Source organism: Pinus tabuliformis, chromosome 8, assembly GCF_031772625.1.
Source record: "Pinus tabuliformis cultivar Carrire ecotype Pingquan chromosome 8, CPIR1, whole genome shotgun sequence".
NCBI lineage: Eukaryota > Viridiplantae > Streptophyta > Pinopsida > Pinales > Pinaceae > Pinus > Pinus tabuliformis.
In genome coordinates, this window is record NC_142294.1 from 1736255764 (window position 1) to 1736278855 (window position 23092).

A 23092-nucleotide genomic window follows, 5' to 3' on the forward strand; every position below is an offset into this window, starting at 1 on the left:
GGCGAAGAGCCGCCCACATCTCCTCCCAAGGTGGAAGGGTCCCTCTGCCTAGTATACTCTGGACAAATACCTCCCAGTCTTCTGAGACTGCATTCAGGGCTGTCCTCACCATTAATTCCTGATCCGGCGTGGCCCCTATGGAAGTCAACTGATCTCGGATCTCATTCAGTCCACCGAGGAAGGTGTCGATCGGTTCTCCCTTCTTCATTTGGTATGACCTCATCTGATTTTCTAGTAACATTCTTCTCTGCATAGAAGTATGTTGGTACAATTTCTTTAGGGCCTCCCACATCTCATTTGCAGTTTTCTTCTCGGCAATGTGTGGTACTACATGGTCCTTGACCCTGTCAAGGATGATGCTCGGATGATGCTCTTGGCCCTCGCCATTGCCTCCTCGTACTTGTCATTATCAGCTGGGTCAACTGGGATCGCTATTGTCCTCAAGGCGAAGTGCTTCACACGATTTCTGTCAAGTACGGATAAGATTCTGGCCTTCCAGACTACGAAGTTTGAGGCTCTGTCCAGTCTGTCTTGGTATCTTACTTCGTGTAGTGCCATGCTGCTCTTCTACTTCTCTTTTGGAAGTTCTCGATGTAACTCCCTCTGAGTCTCGATTTCCCTCCTGGAAATCCTTTTGCCGATGTCGAGATGCCCCCTACTCTGATCGTTTGTGCAACTGCACCACTGATCCGGATTTCTCGGCTAGAAACCCTCGGTAGCAACTCCCTCCTCCTTGCCCTGTTAGGTACTGTTCTGACTATAGTACCCCACCAGCTCCACTTTGCAACTTTCCCACAGCCTCCTAAACCCCAACAACCTAAAGGTGAGAGCTCCTAGGCTCTGCGCAATCCCAACACCAGCAACTCGGCCTCCTCAGCCAACTGTGTCAGCCTTCCTAGCTTCTGCGTGGCTCTGTGTGAGTCTCCCTTTGCCTCCCTTAGCCTCTGCGCTGCCTCTTCCTGGCTCACCCTTGATGACGCAGGCACTGCGTCACCCTTCCCTTGTTGCTGCTCTGCTAGAAACAACTTCTGTCACTTGGGACAACTGTTTTCTGCTGCTATTGCTCCGCTCAGCTGATGTCCTCAGTTCTCCTGTGATCTGCAACCACGCTCTGATACCATGTTGAAGTTTCTAAGTCTACCAGTTAGAAACCCTCCATGCACTTTACTGATTTATTCCTACCTACTTGTTTCGTTACTTAACAAGTTATTTACAATGTAAATACTGAAAATAAACACTAGTGCATGCTCAACATATTACAAATCATCAACTGAAGGAAACAAAAACAAGCATACAAAATGACACTGTTATTTTTGGACCAATGTTCCCAGAAAAACCCAATGCGGGAAAACCGGTGCAGCTATCTGAGGCTTTTCTTATTAAGCAATTTCAGAGTACAATCTGGGTGCCAAATCCTGCTTACCCAACAAGGAATGCCCTTGGCAGTAGTACCTCTCAATCTGAGACAAATGTCTTGGCTGAAACCCCGAATAAACCCTCTGGCAGTTCCTCAGCTCCAATCTGCCCCAAAAACCCCAACATCTGCCTTTCTGGACGGTGTCAGCCTCTCTCTGCCCAACATTGGCCCTGTGTCACCTTGAATACTACTGCGTCACTCTCTTTGGCTCCTGCGTTGATCTCCTGACACTATCTCTGCCTCTCTATCTCTTTGTACTCACTGCCCCTCAGCTGCAACTCCGATCACTGATTCTATCCCTCTTAGCAAACCTCGCTCTAGAGAATAGAATGACTGATCATCTGGTGTACTCTCCAAGTGACCCTCAAGCCTCATCTTATACTTTTCTCGTTGACACATCAACGGCCGAGATTAAGTCCCTAATCAACGGCTAAGATTAGATCTGGCTTGATCCGTGACTTTTGGACCATTATTTTATATTAGTCCACACTAATATTTTAATTTCCATAAGTTTAGACTTAGGGACTCCTTAAAAAATATTAATTATTTTAATATTTCTCAAACTGTTTAGAATCTGCGCAAACCCTTTCTAGGTATTGGAGATATCATGTGCCCCAACCTCTCCACCAAATTTCGTGGCTAGAGCACATCCGATGCTACCCCAAATCAACAACTATTAATTTTCCTTAGGGATATTACATTTCATCTAGGACTCTGAGCCTTTCTTACTGTCATCTATTTGCTGAAGGACCAGAGAGCTTGGAACTAAATCCTTTAAGAACAATTGAAATCATCATAAGCAGATCTACTTCTCCCTTGAAGAGATTGTTGGTTCCGGTAGAAGCTATCATCTTCATTGTAAACTCCTGGAGTGAAGAACCTTTCAATCTATCAAAAGGTTTCTTTTCTTTGTAATTCTCATTAATAAAAAGTAATTTTCTTTCTTTCTTGGGGAGCTTGGAACCTAGATCCCTTGGCATCCTCCATCTCCTTATTTAAAAGGGAGAACTAATGTACTAACTCACTTCTGCTTACTAACTTGCTCTTTTGCTACTTCAGTTGCATTGCATCCTAAAATCTAGTTCTTTAACTCACATGCCTAACTTTCATTGCTACTTGATCTAATTGCTCTTGAGTATCTTGTCTCTTATCTAATTGCAATTAAAGATTAAGTAGTAGTTTGATTCATCTCTTGTTATCAATCTCATTCGCCATCTTATAAGTGTGATATTTATATAAATTTCCTGTTTGTTCAACTATCTAAATAAGTGTGAACACCTAATAGGCACACTATTATCTAAAGGCATTGTGGTTTTGCGCTAACATCTAATTATCATCTAATTGTTTCATTGAGTTGTTTTGGAACATTATCATAAGCTAGCAATCTTGTATCTTGGAAGTATCTATGTCATTTGTTGTTGCAAGCATATTGGCATCTTGCAAATCTTGACATCATTGTCATCTCATTGAAGCAATTGCATTTGACATTTTTCATTTTAGTTGCTAATTTGCTTCTTAAAACTTACCTCCATGCATAAGCTTGGTTGTATAGAAAGTTTAGGCCACCTTTTCCACTATTCAACTTGAGGAACTTGACCCTTACCCAACGGTTAAAACAGGTGACCTTGCAGTTTTCTTGTCGGCAATCCCTTGTAGGAGCGGAGACACTTTGGCCATTAGAACTCTAGGGTAGGTATCATTGATGAAGCCTTAACATCCTTCCCCTGGATTCTTTTTGCAACCTTGTGTAAGACTTGTCCCAAAACAGTTGTGGAGATGGATTCATCTAGATTAGGCATTAACTAAAATCAACCAAGATCTTTGCATCTCACATAGCTTAGTTTGCATCTCACTTGTCTAACTTTCTCTTTTGTGGCATTGTAATATCCCCAATTTTGTGAGCATGAGAATTTTGCCTAATTTTGGTGATATTAAGTAAAGGGGCAAATGTTATTTTGGAGAAAGGTGGCAAGTATTATTTTATTGGAGAATGGCAGCAAATTATTATTTTATTAAAATGGAGGCAAAAATCACTTAGTGGAAAATGGCCCCCACCAATAAAATAATAATTACAAAAGGAGTCTAAAAGCACGGGGAAAAATTATAAAAGGAGGATGGACTCATTTGCTAATCATCTTTTGACTCACATTTCACCTTTCATCTTCTCTTGGCGTTGTTTAGCACAAGAAAAAAAGTGTTGTTTAGCACTAGGAATTCCAAGCGAAATTCCACCTCTACCTTTGGTGAACTTCGAGTGTCACCCTAAAGGAGTAAGAAAGAGTCCAGCTCAGGGCTTCTCAAGGAGCTACATTGCATACTATTTGCAGCTGGAGCGTGCTTCTCTTAGGGCGCATAAGGAAATTCGAGGGCGCTGAGAGAAGCTAGCAGACAATGGAGTTTTGGCCAGAGAAGTTGCAGAGAATTATCCATAAGGAGGACAAGTTTTTTCTTAGGGATTTGCAGGGCCGAGAATGCTGCATTTTGGAGGACCGAATTTATCCATTCCAGGTCCTGCGCAGGGGTTTACTGATAGCTTCTGTGCACTTGCAGGGATTTAGAATTTGGGGAGCATTTGAGTTGGGATTTGCTTGGTGATTGAGGGGAGAAATTTGCAGGAGTTAGGGAGGATTTCTTGGAGGGAGATTTGGGCCAAATTCAGTAGTATCTAAACTGTAGGGCGTTTTCTGGCCAAATTGAGCAATTTACACTTGTTGGGGGTCATCGGGGGTTGGTGGATTCAACCCAAACCCTTTCTGGGTTTTTGTGGGTTTGGTGAGAGGAGGCTAGGATTAATTTTATAGAATTTTCTGAGCACTTCTGAGGGCAGAATTCCTAGTTCCATTCAGCAGTTAGCAACATAAATTGTTGGAGGAGGGCACAATTTACCCCGAGACCATTTCCACCACTTGGGTTTGTGAGATATTTTTGGGTTTTGTTGGAGCTGGTGTGGAGAGCCTACATTTAATTTTGTAAAATTTTTGGAGTAGATTTGAGGGCCAAAATCTCAGTTCACCTACAACAGCAGTGGCAATAATTTTCTGGGCTAGCGCAGAATCATGGTGGGGAGCTCATCTGACATTTGGGCAGCTTGATCATCACCTGGGTTTGGATTTGCTTGTTGTAGCAAGCCCAGGTTCCTCTTTCATACTCATTTGTACTCTATTTGCTCGGAAATAAATAAAATGGCTCAGAGTTTTGGTGCATTCCTTGTTGTGTTGTGATTTCCTGCGTATGTGTTGAATTTCCTAGTTGTTGTCATGACTCATAGTGCATGTTTCTATTATTCACTTCATATTTCCGTTAGGAATATTACAAGCATATTGTTAATTTTGAGCATTATATTATCCTTGCAACATTACATTACTGCTCTTGTACTTTAAATTACTTGTTCATTGTTCCTTCATATTGTCATACTTTACTTGAACATTTCTCTGTATGTACAAGTTATTTCTCTTGCAAGTTACATTTATCTGCCCATACTTTAATATTGTGTCATTTTTTTATACTAACACCTTCCTTGCAGCACTGCTTATCTCATAACTTGGAATATTATTTGTGCAAATATTTATGCTTGAGCATTGTTATCAGGGCACTGGTCTATAATCTATTAATCTCATTATTGCCATATCAATCTTAAACCTAAGTTGCACGAAACGCTGAAACGTTTCGGAGTTTCCAAAATGGGTACGTTTAGAAACATCACCTCCCAAAAATGGAAATGTTGGCTGAAACACAATATATGTTTATATATATAAAAATAAATTTATAAATAAGTGAATAACACATTATCTTGCAAGAAAAAGGGTATTAAGACCCATAGATGACAATTTAGAAGGAAAACCAAGTCTATATTAACTCTCATAGATGATTACATAATGGTCGAGTTTCGGTCAAGTTTCGATCGAGTTTTGGAGTTTCAGGTACGGGTACATCCCGAAACGTCGGGTTCCTAGAAGTTTCGTGCAACATAGTCTTAAACTGAATTTATCATTTAATACAAAAACATTGGTCATTAATAATTTCACTTGCCATATCTATCCAACTCCAAGTTGTCTAGAGAGGTAGTAATTTTGCCCTTAGTCTCCTAGGACTTCTTGTTCCAACAAGTTTTCCCATCATCATCATCTTTAGGGACTACCGCCTCGACTTAGCTGAGAGAGACTCTAAACAGAGTGAGTATGGAACAGAGTGAAGTTGTATAATTGAAGCGCAGTTAGATCTAAAGGCCCTTCTTTGGAGTCTGAACTCTTAGGTAGTCTTGTGCTTGGTTGTATATTATTTGTGTATTATGTGATGTTAATATATGTAGCATTTAAAAAAATGTCAGTATGGCAAACAATTTGGAAAATTGCATATGGGTCTCCCAATTTAAAAATGAAATAATATGATTAAATTTTGTAAGAGTAGTCCTTAATTTTATATCAATCTAGTAGAAGAAATTATGAAAAGCCTCTTCTTAGGAATATTAATCCACCTTATAGTTGCACAAGGAATCTTGTGGCCTGTTCTTGATCTTTTGATCCATTAATCCAATTGTATATTTGTTGTTCATATTCTCAATAATTGGGATTTTTCATACTTCCCATGTTCTTCTTATGTAAATTGAAACATCGCTGGGCTATATATTTGCTTCCAAAGGTTGACTGTTGTTATGATAACCATTTATGATTTCCTTGAGAGTTGTTTGGCTCTAAACAAATTTACATCTTTGTGAAAGATCAAAATAGCTACTTCGCCTCCTTAATAAGTAGTTTGATCTCTGTTACTCTCATTTCTTATGTTCCTATCTCATAATGTCTTAGTTCCCTGATCTAGTTGCCCACAGTTCATGCATCCTTCTCGTTCCCAAAATACCCAAGAACATTAAGGGTATATTTTCCAACGGATATGTTCTTGTATTTAAAAGATTAACATAGAAAACTAGATGAATTTTAATACTTGGAGACATGCCTTTCATTCATCGTCTATCTAACTTCCATTAGTCCATAAAACCATGTATTTAATATATTTATCAATAGTTACCTGCAAGCATGTACTTTGCATATGGTATCCCTCCTTATTAGATGCATGCTACTTTTTTCTTGACATGTGGCTAAGATTTGGGCTAGGTTTTTTCCGCGTTTTCCTTAAACTTTTAGAGAATATTTTGAATATTATTCAAACAAATATAATAAACATTTACGTTGTCCAGTGCCTAGTTAGAGTTATGTGAATCATAGCTATACATACGCAAAACAGTGACATGAGTGGATGCATATGTCTTTGTTATAGGTGCATTCATCATGTATGTAGGTGAGGTCATATAAAACTTGTATTCTTTGTAGAAAACATTGATTCATTTAAATGGCAGGCTCATCCTCTGACATGCATGACGTTATTGCTTTTTTGTATCATAGCACAGTGATTTGGCAGAAGTTGAACGTGCTTCATCTATCGAGAAATTTCGACAGCTAGTAAATGATTGGAGCTTGATGCATGAAGGAGAACCAGAAGGGTTTCACGAAGAAGTTAAAAAGCAGAATTCTCACATACTTGTCGTGACTGATTCATGCCTGCCAATGCAAGCGCTTGGGGAGGCACCTCTTTCTGCTCAAGTTTTAATAAACTATGATTTGCCTGCAAAAAAGGTAAAGCTGAGTTTTGGAAAGGAATGCATGAATCTCAATATGTTTTCATTTGTTCTTATGGCTTTGTTGAATTCCTATAATATTAGGTTTAATTTTAAGAGCATTTTCTGTGCTTTGAAAATGAATCTGGTTTCATTATTTAGCTGCAAACAGCCCACTTTGATCACTTCTTACCCATTGCAATTTAACTTTGTAAAGTTGAATAGTATTTAAAATTAGATTAAATTAATATGGTTAAACGACCTTGAAATGCAAGTACAACTATAGAGCTAAGGAGATATTTGGCTATTATGTAAAAAGTTTGTTGGCTTTACATGGAGATTTACTGTTACAGACTGCTCAATTTGCGAGAAAGAATGACATTGAACAATGTGACTATAGAACATTGTTACCTAACAAAATCCAAGAATGTGATCATATGCAATCATTATTTTCATGACCAAAATGTTTGTGCAATCAACAACATCCATTAGAAGTTCCAATGTTGCAAATATTGTTTTGAGGAATATATTGCCAAGGGTCTAGGAAGAAACTTATCAGGAATATTGAAAAATATCAGCAAGGATAACCTTGGAGCTGAAAAACTTGAAAAAATTGGTAACTTGAAAAACTATTTTTTGTTGTTGGAGAAATCAGAGATATTTGCAACAACTTCAAGATCCATGCCAAATGCAGTTGTATCTTAGAGTAATGTCCTGGGCTGTAATATCCCTAAGGAAAATTTACAGTAATAAACAAATCATGCATAGAGAAAAACACACAAAATTTGCCCACAAATCAGACCATGAAATAGAGCCAAAAAATGCACTGCTGAGCCATTTTATTGATAAAACATGAGGTTACAATGGGTGCTTGGAAAGTATGCACCTGGGCTTGCCCAAGGCAAGCTAGCTAAGCCCAAGTGATGAAGATGAAGTCCCCCAAGCGTACTGGCTGATCTCCCTTTGGCTCTGCGCTGAAATGCCCAGAAAATGAGCTGCTGGCTGTGAAGAATAGCTGCTAGGGCCTCCTCCGGTGCTCAGAAAATTCCGGGAAATTAACCTCGGGTTCTCCACCAAATACCCACAAAAACCCATGAAGGAATTGGCCAATTGCTGGCTTTGTAATTTCGGCCCAATTTCCCTCAATGACATTGCCACTGGATAATTCGACCCACCTGATAACCCTACTGCTGAATGCCCCCAAAATGACTACAATTACCAACAAATATCCTTCCTGGACTCCTCCCCATGTTTCAACCCAAAATTCCCTTCTCTCCTCAACCCCCACGTGAAACACTACCAAGGACTGCGCAGTGCCTACGCTTTTGCTAAACTTGCCCACACTCACACCACGCTGCTCCCGGATCAATCTGAAAAAGGATGAGACTCCCTCCTTGGGCTGGCACTCGAAGTCCACCGAAGCAAGGGGTGAGATTTCCGCCTGGAAACCTCTTGTGCTCAACAACACTTGTAGACTTGGCTTCAGCTCAAGCGTGCTAGTCTAAGAGAAAACTCAAATAATCATGAATGACCAAAAATGATTGCCTCCTCCTTTTGTCAAAGAGCCTCCCAAATGCCCATGTGGGCCCAACTTCGACTTTCCCCCACCAATCTCCCTCCAATGAGTGCGTGTTTCCTTGTGGGTCGTATTTCTCTATGGGTGGCCCCCACTTACCACTAGCAGTTCGATTTTTCTCCTCCTTCCTCTAATGTTTGGGCTTCCCTTTAACTCAAAAATTCATGTGGGACCTCTAAACCCACATTTCCTAAGTGCAAGTGCGAATTTATCTAAAATTGGGCAAAATTGATATTTCCCCTTAGCAATATTGCTAAGTGGGAATATCACAATCCTCCCCGCCAAAACATTGCTTGTCCTCAAGCAACTGTAATGAAGGATGCTGAAGTATCTGCTCTCCCTCCCAAGTGGCATCCTCATCCGGTAGGTTCTTCCATTTGATAAAAAATATCTTGATAACCCTGTTCTGCAAGTGCCTCTCATGGGTGTCCAAAATAGCCTCTGGCTCTAGAACTAAGTGCCCCTCATCATCCATGGGAGGTAGCTTTGTAGCTGCGGTCACCTGCTGCCCCAGTGCCTTTTTCAGGCAAGACACATGAAAAATGTTGTGTACTCGGCTCCCCGGGGTAGCTCCAACTCATATGCTACATCCCCAACTCTCCTAGTGACTCGGTATGACCCATAGAAGCGAGGCTTGAGCTTCTCGGCCCCCTTTTGCTTGAGTGATGACTGCCTATATGGATGGAGCCTCAAGAAGACTAAGTCCCCAACCTCAAATTGCCTCTCTACTCAGCCCCTGTCTGCATAGAGCTTTTGATGGTTTTGCACAGTCTGTAGGTTATCTTTGAGAGCCCGCAAGATATCTTGGCTCGCTTGTATCCAATCCTTGTCCCTAGGGGCCTTGCTGTCTCCAAACATCACATCAGCAAAAGATAATGCATCGTAACCATACAAGGCTCTGAATGGGGACATACCTATGGACATGTGGTACGCAGTGTTGTAGTAGTACTTGCCCAAGTGCAACCACCATATCCAAGTGCTCGTCATGTAGTTATGTAGGTAACCCTCGAACCATTAGTTGATTATCTCCATTTGCCCATCAGTGTGGGGGTGATAACTGTTGCTAGGAGTGAGCTCTATGCCCACTAGTCGAAACAACTCTTGCCAAATCCCTCCCATGAACCTACTATCCCGATCACTGACAATGGTCTTTGGGAGATCCTGGAGTTGAAAACAATTCGGCCACCTATGAGGCCAAGGATTGGGTTGAGATGGCGAAAAAGTGTGCAAACTTCGTCAGTCGGTCTACCGTCACGTATATGTAATCCTTGCCCTGCACTGTGGGCAACCCGGTGATAAAATTCATCGACATGCTCTCACACTTCCCCTTAGGAATAGGAAGCGATTGTAGTAACCCAACAGGGTGTGTCTACTCCCCCTTGTTCCTTTGGCACGTGTCACACTCTCAGACATGCCTCAGAACATCATCCTTAAGGCCCTTCCATGCAAAGCACTCCCTGATGGTCTTGTATGTCTTGGTAAACCCCTGATGCCCTGATAATGGTGAGTCATGGGTTGCCTGCATGATCTTCTCCCTCAACTGGGAGCTGGGTACTAAATAAATCCGGTCCCAGAAGTAAATCACCTTGTTCATCACTCTGTACTAGTCATCCACCATTGCACTGTCAAGGACCTCACATGCAAAACGATCCTTGGAATACTCCACCAGCAACTGTGCCCTCCAATCAGGTGCAATGCTCATCAACGAAAGGGTAGCTGGCCTCCTGGACAATGCATCAGCTAACACGTTGTGCTTCCCTTTATCATAGTCAATGTCAAAGTTGTATGCCTAGAGCTTGCTCACTCAATATCACCATGCCTCAGATCAGCCTCCATCCTGTGGGCCGAAACAGTCTGTGGAGGGTAAGAGTGCATACCCCTCAGCAAAACCAATTTGCCATCCGACCCTGTGAATTCCATCTCCAGCTTCCTCCAATCTGTAGTGACTCAGCCAAGCGAATAGAGCCACTGGACACCCATCACCACGTTGGTGTCCGACACATCTACCACAAAAAGGTGGTCTTTCACTGAATAGTTCCCCATGGTGACTGTCAAGGCGGGAACATAGCGAGTGCACTGCATGGTTCTATCTCCCGGCACAAGAACTGAAAATCCCTCAAACTCCTCGGTTGTGATGCCCCTCCTCTGAACCATCTGTGCATCGATGAAGTTTTGGGTAGCCCCACAGTCTACCAAAACTAAAACACACTGCCCCTGCACTGTGCCCTTGATCCTCAAGGTCAAAAACTTAGGTACCCCTCGCAAAGATGCAAGGACCCCTCCTGCTAGTGCTAAGGGAGCTCCCCCTTGTGGCGGCGATGGTGGTGGTCCCCTCTCCACACGTGCTACGTTGTCATTTCCACCCACTTCCATCTCTACATCGTCCTCCAGGTCACTGTTGGAAAATACCTCAATGTAATGGGCCTTGCTTGCTGTGCATCTATGGCCTGGTGCCCATGGTTCCTGACAGGTGAAACGCAACTTCCTCCTCTGGAGGTCCCTCCTAGTCTCCTCATCCAGCTTCCCTCGCTGCTAGTTGGCTCTCGGTGGTAGAGTCCTCGTGTCTCTTCCCCTCTGCTGGAATCCCTGTCTAGGTGGTAACGGTGCTCTAGCCCTAGGTAGGGCATCCTGCAGATCTCAGGCCCTCCCCACTGTGTCCTGCAAGGTAGTGGGCCTGTTGGACCTCAACAATCCCTTCAATGGCTTTGCTAGCCCCTCAACAAACATGAAGACCCTCCTGACCTTTGATAGATCAGGTACCATCATTGACAACCTCAGAAACTCTGAGATGTAAGCCTTAGCACTTCCTATCTGTTTGAGCTGTTAGGTCTCCAAAATGCTCCTCTGGGTCTCTCCTCTCGAAATGCTCCAACACCCTCCTAGTGAAATCCTCGTAGTTTGCCACTCCGACATTCCCCATCGTGGTTAGCCCGTGGAACCACTAGTCATGGGCTTCCCCTTCTAAATGAAAAGTGGCAATTTTAATTGCCTCTGCTTCTGTGGTCTGATTAAGCTAGAAGTAGACATCCAACTTCTCAACCCATGCTTTCGCTGAGCTCTTGGACAACCCATCGAAAGTCGGGAGGAACAATCTCCCCATGGTGCATTGTAAATCAGTGCCATGAGTGTAGCTTCCTCCACCTTGTCCCTTTCCCCTGTTATTACCTTTAAGTTGACAAAAGTCCTTGAAGGTAATGGCCTCTCTAAAGTCAGGCCCATAGGACTGATACTCCACAAAATAGTTTGCCATGGGCATCTCCTCTTGCCCTTGCGGCCCTCCAACACTGGATGCTATAAATGTGGGAATAGTGGACCTGGGTGGTGTGCTGGGAATGAGGGGTGCGTTGGGCCCATGACCCCCTTGGTGATGCGAAGTACCAAAGCCCTCACCAATTTGGAATTCCCCTTGAATCCCTTTGCCCCTATTGTTACTGCAATTTTGTTGCCTCAGCTCCTCAATACCTTTAGATAAATCCTGCATGACCTTGAGAGGATGTTGGGCAAACTCCTCCTCTTTACTCCTTCTGTCTCCCTCGTTATCACCATGTTTGGCCTTTCGACTTTTGGTTCCACTATCACTGGATCTAGGGTAATTTGTAGCTACCTCTCTCTGCTTCTGTACCTCTGCCTCCTGTAAGTTACGTTTTGTTGGTCTTCTGGTGTCATAGACTGATGCTGCTCCCCACAGGCTGAGCCAAGACTATGAGCTTTGATACCACTATAATATCCCTAAGGAAAATTTACAGTAATAAACAAAGCATGCATAGAGAAAAACAAACAGAAAATTTGCCCACAAATTAGACCATGAAATAGAGCCAAAAACTGCACTACTGAGCCATTTTATTGATAAAACATGAGGTTACATTGGGTGCTTTAAAAGTATGCACCTGGGTCTGCCCAAGGCAAGCTAGCTAAGTCCAAGGATGAAGATGAAGTCTCCCAAGCGTACTGGCTGATCTCCCTTTGGCTCTGCGCTGAAGTGCCCAGAAAATGAGCTGCTGGCTGTGAATAATAGTTGCTAGGACCTCTCGTGCTCAGAAAATTCCGGAAAATTAACTTTGGGTTCTCCACCAAATACCCACAAAAACCCACAAAGGAATTGGCCAATTGCTGACTTTGGAATTTCGGCCCAATTTCCCTCAATGGCACTGCTGCTGGGTAATTCAACCCACCTGATAATCCTGCTGTTGAATGCCCCCAAAATGACTGCAATCACCAACAAATCTCCTTCCCGGACTCCTCCCCAAATTTTAGCCCAAAATTCCCTTCTCTCCTCAACCCCCACGTGAGACACTACCAAGGACTGCGCAGTGCCTGCACTGCTGCTGCTGGAACTTCCCCACACTCACACCACGCTGCTCCCGGATCGATCTGAAAAGGATGAGACTCCCTCCTTGGGCTGGCACTCGAAGTCCACTGAAGCAAGGGGTGAGATTTTCGCCTGGAAACCTCTTGTGCTCAACAACACTTGCAGACTTGGCTTTAGCTCAAGTGTGCTAGTCTAAGAGAAAACTCAAATAATCATGAATGCCCAAAAATGATTGCCTCCTCTTTTTGTCAAAGAGCCTGCCAAATGCCCATATGGGCCCAACTTCGACTTTCCTGCACCAATCTCCCTCCAATGAGTGCATGTTTCCTTGTGGGCCGTATTTCTCTATGGATGGCCCCCACTTACCACTAGCAGTTCGATTTTTCTCCTCCTTCCTCTAATGTTTGGGCTTCCCTTTAACTCAAAAATTCATGTGGGACCACTAAACACACATTTCCTAAGTGCAAGTGCGAATCTATCCAAAACTGGCAAACTTGATATTTCCCCTTAGCAATATTGCTAAGTGGGAATATCACATGGGCACATATTTCATATAAATTTGTTATTGCTAGTAAATTAACATGTGCTGGGGGCAACCGTTTCAACTAAATTAGGGTAAGGAACTATCACTACCTGTATCTCTTAGACGAAGCCAAAATGCTTATTGCTTCTTTTGGATACTTATATTGAGTTATGCAGTCTAATACTGTGGATACTAATACTTTGTTTTCTAGTAGTTTTGAGCTTTCTCAGACATTTACCGATCCCTGAAAGGCAATTGTTAGTTAAAATATTGTTGTTAATGAATTTTGTTTGTGTGCTGGTTGGGTTGTGAGCGGCTTTAACTGCTCTATTCTTGGGGATACCATGACATATTTCATGATTAAACAAATTTTCAACTGATGATTAAACAAATAAAATATGTCACCACATTATTGAAATAAACACTTACATAAATCAAAGCCTCAATAGGAACCGCAATGCTTTAATAAGTTGCTTTCAAGTTTAACAACATAAATATTGATATCAATTTCTTCAAGAAAATGAAAAGAAAATCAAATTTTATGTTGATTGGTTCTAGAATCAGTACCTCTTCATTAAGTATGCAGTACTGTGCATGTGACCCAAAAGAGAGAAAAATGATTATGAATGATCAAAAAATTCAAAACAATATAGCATACCCCTTTTTATGTGCTATAAGGAAGTACAATGCTTCAATACATATATCGATGGTTAACTGAATATTTATCAATATAAGTTTCTTCAACAATGATGGAAAGCTAAGTTGCACGAAACGCCGAAACGTCTAGAAGTTTTCGAAACAGGAACGGCTGTAAACGTCAACCTCGGAAAATGGAAACATACATATAAGATAATGACACATTATCTTGCAAAAAAAGAAAGAATGGGACATGTACATGACATTTTAGAAGGAAACCCTAGTCTATATCAATTTCCATAGATGGTTACATGATGCAAAAATCCAAAATTAGCCTTTGTAGATGAGGCTGTACATTGAAGGTTTCAAAACCAGTGGTAATACATGAGGCTATATGTGCTAAAGCCTAAAACTGAGACAAAACATGAACTGAAAACAAATATTGACTACATATTAGTAATCATGACAATCCTCATCCTCATGGACAAAAATATAACAAGATGCTTGTCCAGCATAAGAGGCAATTCTACTACTACTTCTAGTTCCGCTTCGATCACCACTAATATCAAGAGCAGCAAGAGAGAGCTCTAAGCGTAATAATTTTAATAAAATTATCTTAGTAGTGAAATAAATTTTACGAAAAATGTTTAATGAAGCATTTTTGGGCCATAGAAGAGACCCATGCCCTTCTTGGCTGCTTGAGTGTGCATGAAACACCTACTTAACTCTTTGAAACGGTGCAATTTTTTGCTGAAATGGCTCTGAAATGCCGCCAACCGTACCATATGGCGTTTCGAAATTACAAAATGCCATACAGTACAACCTACAACATTTCAGGGAAGTTTCGACGTTTTGTTATGTTTCCAGAATCGATACGCTGCCCCAGAAGGCATTTCGTGCAACATAGATGAAAATGAAATCAAATTCTCTGTTGATTGATTCTGTACCTCTTCATTAGTATCCGCTACTATCCATGTGACCTAGAAATGAGTAAAAAGATTATCTATGATCAGAAAACCATATAGAATACCCTTTTCGTATGTGCTATATGTGATTATAATGCTTCATAAAGTTGATTGGAAGGTTAACTGCATATTTATAATACCAATTTCTTTAACAAAATGAAAAGAAAATCAAACTCCAGGTTGATTGATTGTGTACCGCTTCATTCAGTATATACTACTGTCCATGTGATCTGAAAATGAGGAAAATGATCATGTATGATTAGAAAGTGTTAAAATTGGCAGCTAGGGCCAAATTCCACTTTGGGACAGCTAATTTGATGGAGATGATTATTGCATTGGATTCCTCTTTCCAAGAGGTCCAAGATTGATATAAAGATCATCTCATTCAGACAAGCAGAAGTGTGATTTTGAATTTATTCCCTCACATGTACAAATTGTTCAGGTCGGCCTCAACTTAATGTAGGCTCAAGAAGTCCAATGGATGTGTCTCTTCACCCACAACAAAGTGTATAAATAAAAGAGACCTCACACCTCATTTGGACATCATTCACTCACACATTCTTCTCTCTCTTCATTAGATTGGTTCGTACAACTTAGGCATCTTATCTCTCTCTCTCACACATGCAGCTAGGAGGACAAATTTTCTGGGCTAAAACAAAACCAAAATTTTAGATTGTTGACCAACGTTGACCGAGGCTGTTTTGACTGAATTTGACTGCGGTTTTAAGGGCAAAATTTCGCTTTCTTGAGGCTGCATTGATTGGCACGAAAATTGAGAAGTTTGGGGCTGTTTGACCTGTGTTGAACGCAAGGCTGTCTGCTGTTTGATCGAGTTTGACCAGAGTTTGTTTGACTGTTTTGGGTTGACTTTGACCTTTGCTTGAGGCTGAATTGGAATGCCTTTAGACCAATGTTGACTTTATGGTTAGGGTTGAAGTTTGACTGTAGAATTTGACAGGGCTGATTTGACTTTGTATTGGGCAAGTCTATTTGACTTTTGTACTCTCCCTCTCTGCTAAACTATTGAATAATAATAAGAAGATTTGATCAAAGAGTTTTCTCCACATTGGGGTTTTTCCCTGGCATCCACCAAATCCGGTGTTCTCTTGTCTTGGCTTGTCTTCTGCATTTGTTTTTATGTTCTATTTGCATTTACTGTCAATGTGATTAATGGTTGATGTGATTGCTGCTGGAAATAATTGGATTTTGTTATTGGGCTACTAAAGAACATTGAAGTAAATTGTGCTAAGCATAGAACATACCATTGTTATCTAAAATTAACATGGTATCAGAGCTCAAGGGAAAAGAAAGCCTAAGCAAGAGTGAGAAAAGCAATCACTAAGGAAAATTGTTGGACAAGACTTTGAAACTAGCCGCAATGATGACTACATCATACTTAAAATCCGAGGACAAGCTAAAGGACAAATCCGACTATCATGCATGGAAGATGTCTTTGGATTTGGCTTTGGAAGAAAATGATGCTATGGACTATGTCAAAGGAAGAGTGGTGGAGCTTTCTTCAAATGCACCCGTTGCTGCGAAAACAAAGTACAAGAAAGGTGAGGTCAAAGCTAAGAAAATTATTGTTGATTCTATTCACAAGCCTTTGGTTGCCTATATTTCTGATTTGGAAACATCTAAAGAGATGTATGACACGCTGGTTGGGATGTTCAATTTAAATAATGCAAATCAAGTTCTTTTTATCAAGAACTAGTTGAAAGACATCAAGATGGATAGAGGAGAGTCCATTCAGTCCTACTTCATGAGGATCACTAAAATCAAGAATGATCTCCTATCTATTGGAGAAGTTATTGGCGACACAGAGCTCTCTCTTATTGCACTTGGAGGTCTTACAAGAGATTGGGATGTGTTTAACAAAACCATCCTCAACAATGACAGGATTCCAGGTTTTGATGAATTATTGGCTAGATGCACTCAAGAAGAAATAAGGATGATGGAAAGAGATAAGCCCTCAAATGGAAATAATCCTATTGCTTTCTCCGCTCATGCTAAAAGGAAGAACAATGCTGGTCCAAGAAGACAAGGTCAAGGGTTTAAGCCGGGATTCAAAGAAGGTAGAAAAGGAAGATGCTTCAATTGCAACAGGTTTGGCCACTTTGCTAGAGAGTGTCCTCACAAAAAGGATACTCCAAGGGATGATGACAACAACCCTACAACAACTACAAAGGCAATGGCAATCAAAGGAACAACAAGTTCAACAACAAAGGAAAGAGGAATGCTCCCACTGGTTGATATGGAAATGGTCGTCCTCCCAAAAGATTGAGAAACTCTAGGTATGAGGAAACTAATATTGTAGATAAGCAAAAATATTTTTATCTTATTTTTGCCCTCACCACTGCCTCTCCTCTGGATACATTGGATCATTGGTTGATATATAGTGGTGCCTCAAGGCACTTCACTGGGTACAAGGAGGTCCTCTCAAATTTGGTTGAAAAGAAGACAAATTTGGAGATCATACTTGGAGACAATACCACCTACCCTGTGAAAGGGATAGGGACTGTCACTCTTCACTTAAATCAAGGTCAAACCCTTCATTTACAAGAAGTGTTGTATGTACTTAATCTGAAAAAGAACCTGGTATCTATTTCTGCGATGGAAGACAAATGTTTCAAAGTGACATTCATTGATGGGAAGGTACGTGCTTGGAAAAGGAACCCAAAAGATGCATTTACGCTTGTATTTATGGTTGAAGGTCTTTATCAGGTTGGAGGAAGTCCTTTGGGAGCTATGACTTGCGATACTTCTCTTAAATTCGAATTGTGGCACCAAAGATTTTCTCACCTTCATTACAATGCCTTACCTGATGTAAGGAAGATGGTCACAATTATGCCCGAATTCAATATGGATCATGAAGGAGTTTGTCAGGGTTGTGCAACTAGAAGACATATAAGGGGACCATTCCCTTCAAGTGAAAGTCAAACTATCGATATTCTTCAATTGGTCCATTTTGATATATCAGGTATGTTGCCTGTAACATCTTTGGGAGGATATTTGTATTATGCAATTTTTGTGGATGACTTCTCTCGCAAGACATGGATCTATTTCTTGAAAAAGAAGGATGAAGTGTTCAAATGGTTCCGCTCTTTCAAAGCCTTGATTGAGAATCAAACAGGGAAGAAGATCAAAATATTGAGGACCGATAATGGAACCGAGTATGAGTCAAATAAATTCAATGACTATTGTAGAGAAGCTGGCATTAAGAGGGAGACCACTACTACATATACTCTTGAGCAAAATGGAGTTGCCGAAAGGAAGAATCGAAGAATCATAGAAGCTACCCGTGCTATGCTTCATGACTAAGACCTACCGAAGTTCTTATGGAGAGAAGTTGCCAACACCGATGTGTGTTCAAAATAGATGCCCGCATCAAGCATTGGACTTCAAGACACCTGAAGAAGTTTTCACTGGTAAGAAACCTAATGTTTCTCATTTTGGAATTTTTGGTTGTCTCGTATATTTTTATGTGCCAAAAGAGAAAAGAAACAAGTTAGATGCATCTGGGAAGAAACTTTGGGAAGAAAGAAACTTTTGTGGACTACGGTGAAACTTCAAAGGCATATAAAATCTATGTGCCTGGTCAAAGAGAAATGGAAATAAGTCATGATGTCACCTTCAATGAAGATTCTGCCCTTGGGAAAGTCAGAGATCTTCCTATCCCTAGGAAAGACAATGATGATGATGCAGGAAAGAAGGATGATTCTTCGATCGATGAGTCGATGCTTGATGTTGAAGGACCAATGGATCCCATTGATCCACCTTCTGGTGAGCCCTCTACCTTAAGAAAAAAACCTTTCTGGCTCAAAGATACTCTTGAAGATGCTGAAAGACATGTTGCACCAAGGTGGACATTTCGTGCAAGCAAGAAGCCAAATAGGTACCAAGGGTACTTGGCTACTATGAGTACCATTGTTTAATCTGAGCCATGTATGTTCGAAGAAGCAGTGAAGCACCAAGTTTGGAAGCATGCGATGAATGAAGAATATGAATCGATTATGAAGAATGATATTTGGGATGTGGTTCCTAGACCTAAGGACAAGTCAGTGGTCACTTCAAAATGGCTTTACAAAATGAAACATGGAGTTGATGGGAGTACTAAAAAGTTCAATGCCAGGTTCGTTGCTCGAGGCTTCTCTCAAAAGGAAGGGGTGGACTGTGATGAGATATTTGCACCGGTTTCCCGATATACCACTATTTGTTCAATTATAGCTCTTGCTGCCTCTCAAGGATGGAGCCTACACCAAATGGATGTCAAAATTGATTTCTTGCATGGCTTGCTTAAGGAGGAAGTCTATGTAAAGCAACTCGACGGGTTCGAAGTTCAAGATCATAAGATGCATGTATGTAGACTGAAAAAATCCCTCTATGGGTTGAAACAGGCCCCTAGGGCTTGGTATGAGAGGATTGATAGCTATCTTATGAAGCTGGGATTTACAAGGAGCAATGCTGACCCTAACCTATACTTCAAGGTTGAAAAGGATAGGCCTCTCATTTTGGTTCTTTATGTGGATGATCTTTTTATGACAGGTGCAATCCTTCTTATTTATCAATGCAAGAGGGAGTTGGCTTCCGAGTTTGAGATGAAGGACCTAGGATTGATGCATTACTTCCTAGGGTTGGAGGTCTAACAAAAGCCAAGTGAGATTTTCCTTTCTCAAGGAAAATACACTGTGAAACTGCTCGAGAGATGTGGGATGGTGGATTGCAAGTCCGTGTCTACTCTAATGGAACTCAACTTCGAGAAGCTATGTGGAAGTGCTGCTGGGTCTGAATTGGCAAATTCCTCTGAATATAAACAACTTGTGGGGGCCTTGATGCTCTTGGTAAACTCCTGTCCTGACATATGCTTTGCTGTGAATACGTTGAATCAATTTATGGTCGAGCCTCATCCCATTCATTGGATTGCTGATAAGAATCTCTTTAGATATCTCCGGGGCACAATTCACTATGGTTTGAGATACACTGTCGGGAATTTGAGGCTACATGGATATACTGATGCTGACTGGGTTGGCAGTGTGGTGGATCTTAAGAGCACATTTGGATGTTCCTTCTCATTGGGGTCTGCTTCAATTTCTTGGATGAGCAGCAAGCAGAAATCGGTTGCACTAAGCACTGCTGAGGCCAAAGACATTGCAACTAGTATGGCCTGTTGTGAAGCTGTTTGGTTGAGGAAGCTCTTTAGTTAGCTATTTGTTCATGTGCCACCGTGATCTTTTGCAACAACCTGAGTGGGATTCGCCTTTTAGTGAATCTCATGTTCCACGGTTGCTCCAAGCACATTGATATCAGGTACCACTTTATCCGGGATATGGTACAACGGGAAGCAATAAGGCTCCAACACATCAGGACTGATGAGTAGGTCGCAGATGTCCTGACGAAGTCCTTGGGAAAGGTAAAATTCTTAACATTCCGAGAGAGACTTGGAGTCGTGGATGTTGGCATTATGATGCATGTGTTGTACTTGATGGCAACCCACTCATAGAAGAACATCTCACTCAGTTATAACTAGATGAATCTTCAGAAGAGATATACAGATGACAGATCATAGTGCAGCAGGTCAGCAGCAAGGATTTGATGATCAGACTACAAGAATGAAGAGAAAATATATATACATAGGTTCATCGTGACCGAGCCGCGTATACATGCGAGTTAGACGTTACAAAGGCGCGTATGCGTATACACGCACTTTCATGCAAAGAAAAGCGTGTATATGTTGGAGAACTTACTTTTGGTCCGTGGTAGTTAGTCCTTGGTATTTGAACCTATGGTTTTGGACCATAGTATCTCGTCAAATGTGTTGATCCCAAGTATTGGGTCCATGGTATTGGTTTGTTATGGTTTTGGACCATGGTATTGAGCAAGGCCTAAGACTATAAAAGGAGAAGAAGATCACTAGGCAAGGGCATTGAGAAAGTCTTGAATATCTGATGAAGTATGAGATCCAGTATGCAGGTTATGGGTTGATGATGCACTGCTTGATCTGAGCTAAAGAGGGATCTCACTGGTTGATGGAGAACAAGATCTAAGGATAGATGGGGATCAAATGGTTTGAAATGAACTATCTCTATATGATTGATTATGTTTATTCTAGATTTGTATACTGACGCATGTAATGATCTGAACTGGGTATAACTTAAGTTTGAAATTGCTGCAAGTCATGATTGAATATTTATAGATCTATACGTGGGTTGGCTTTGGTGTAAGCGCGTATGTACGCGGGTTTGGTTCATTGTAGTAGCGTATACCATTTGAGCTATGATGTTTGAAGTTACAGGTGGTTCTGGTTGTTGATGAGTTCTGATGACAGTTTAATGGTGTCAGTATTCTGCATATCTTGTTTGGTTGATTGTGTTTAGCTTCAGTATTGATGAATGAGAACTAATATTGGATCAGGATCATAATGAATCATATTTATGTGATCTGATGGACTAGATCTGGGTGCTAACACACATATTATCCTTGTATGTGCAATAATTTGGATATGTCTGAAGTCAGGAAGTGCATCAAGTTATAAGCAAGTAATTGATGACATATATGCTGGTTCACCTTGGTGAAGTTGCGTATACACGCTGGTTTAGCACTTCCAAGTAGCGTATGCACTCTGATGCATGATTTTGATGAAACAGTTGGTTCTGAATATTGTTACTGAGTTCAGTGTTCTGCTCTGTTTTCTGGTGACTGTGTTGTTGACAGGGTTTCAGTGTTTCAGTGATTCAGAAATTGATGATGCTAGTATTGATTGTTTTGTGCTTCAATGATATTTATGGGTCTAGTATGAAAATTTGATGAAACGTGGCTTTCAGATTATAGTGTTGTGCTTCAAGAGTATTCAGTCTGAAAATGTATGAAATGTGGTCCCTGGAGGATGAAAGGAGATTGTAGGCTGGCGCCTATGTACTAGTACATCAGTTAGTACAAGAGCAAAGGGGGTAGTAGCTCCCTTCCAGTAGCAGCTAGAGAACAAGTGAAGGTTGGAGCATTCAGTAGGCAGGCACCTACGTACTAGTAAATGGATCAGCTAGTACAAGAGCTAAGGGGGTTGTAGCTCCCATCCAGGAGAGTCTGGAGAACGAGAGAAGGTTGTAGCCTTCGATAGGTAAGCTTGTGTATTGGTATAAGACTGCACCAGTACAGAAATATTGTAAAATGAAGTTTCTTATTAAAAGAAGATAGAGATGACTTGCAGCAAGTGGTTTTCACCCACATTGGGTTTCCACCTTATATCATGGTGTTCATGTGTGCTTCTTGTGTGTGATGATCTGTTCTGTTTTAGTGCACCTGCTTACTGTTCATATGGTTAATGAAGTTCTGATGCACTAACTAAAGATCAACATTTAATGGATTAACTGAATCATAAGTATTCTGGATATACGCTAGTTGCATTAGACACAGTTGCGTATACACGCGGGTTCCATTAACTGAAGTAGCATATATGTATCTAAGTATGGAAATGAAAAAGTTTTATTGATTTAATAATACTGATTCACCCCCCCTCTCAGTATTATTTCCAACAATTGGTATCAGAGCAGGTCCTTTGGTAGAAGCTTGATCGCTTGAAGGAGATCCGTGGAACTATGGGAAAGAAGCTTAAGAAGAAAACACCTAAGAAGAAGAAGGCATCTCAGAAGAACTATGACAGTGGGTGTATTGATTGGGGAATATGTGGAAGGAGCACATCAGATTCAAAATCACTTTAGAGTGAAGATGAACAAGATCTATCAGGTATGAATTTGTTATCCTCTGGTGATACATCTATTTATCCTCTTAAAGATGATGAATATGATAGCGAAACAACTGAATTTGCACTTATGGGTGAGCAAGAAAGATATCAAATAGAGGCAGAATTTAAAAGGCTTACAGACAAAATTAGAGATTAACAAGATCTATTGAACAAAAGGGAATGTGCTTTCAAAGAAGAAGCTACCAAACTAAAAGCTCAACTAGAGGAAGGAAACAAGGTAAGGAAGTTATTCAAGAACAAGGAAGACCAATGTCAAAAGTTACAGGATGAAGTGACATCATTAAGAAATGAAGTCAATG

General features: G+C 41.1%; 1 protein-coding gene across 2 annotated transcripts in view; it reads left to right on the top strand.

The window, feature by feature from the left end:
- Nucleotides 1–23092, top strand: part of LOC149243033 (ATP-dependent RNA helicase fal1-like) — a 270117-nt gene that overhangs the window by 131283 nt on the left and 115742 nt on the right. For both annotated transcript variants that reach the window (XM_089367749.1, XM_089367748.1), the window contains one exon: nt 6814–7044. In XM_089367749.1, coding sequence (XP_089223875.1) covers nt 6814–7044 — 231 coding nt within the window. The remainder of the gene's footprint in view (nt 1–6813; nt 7045–23092) is intronic.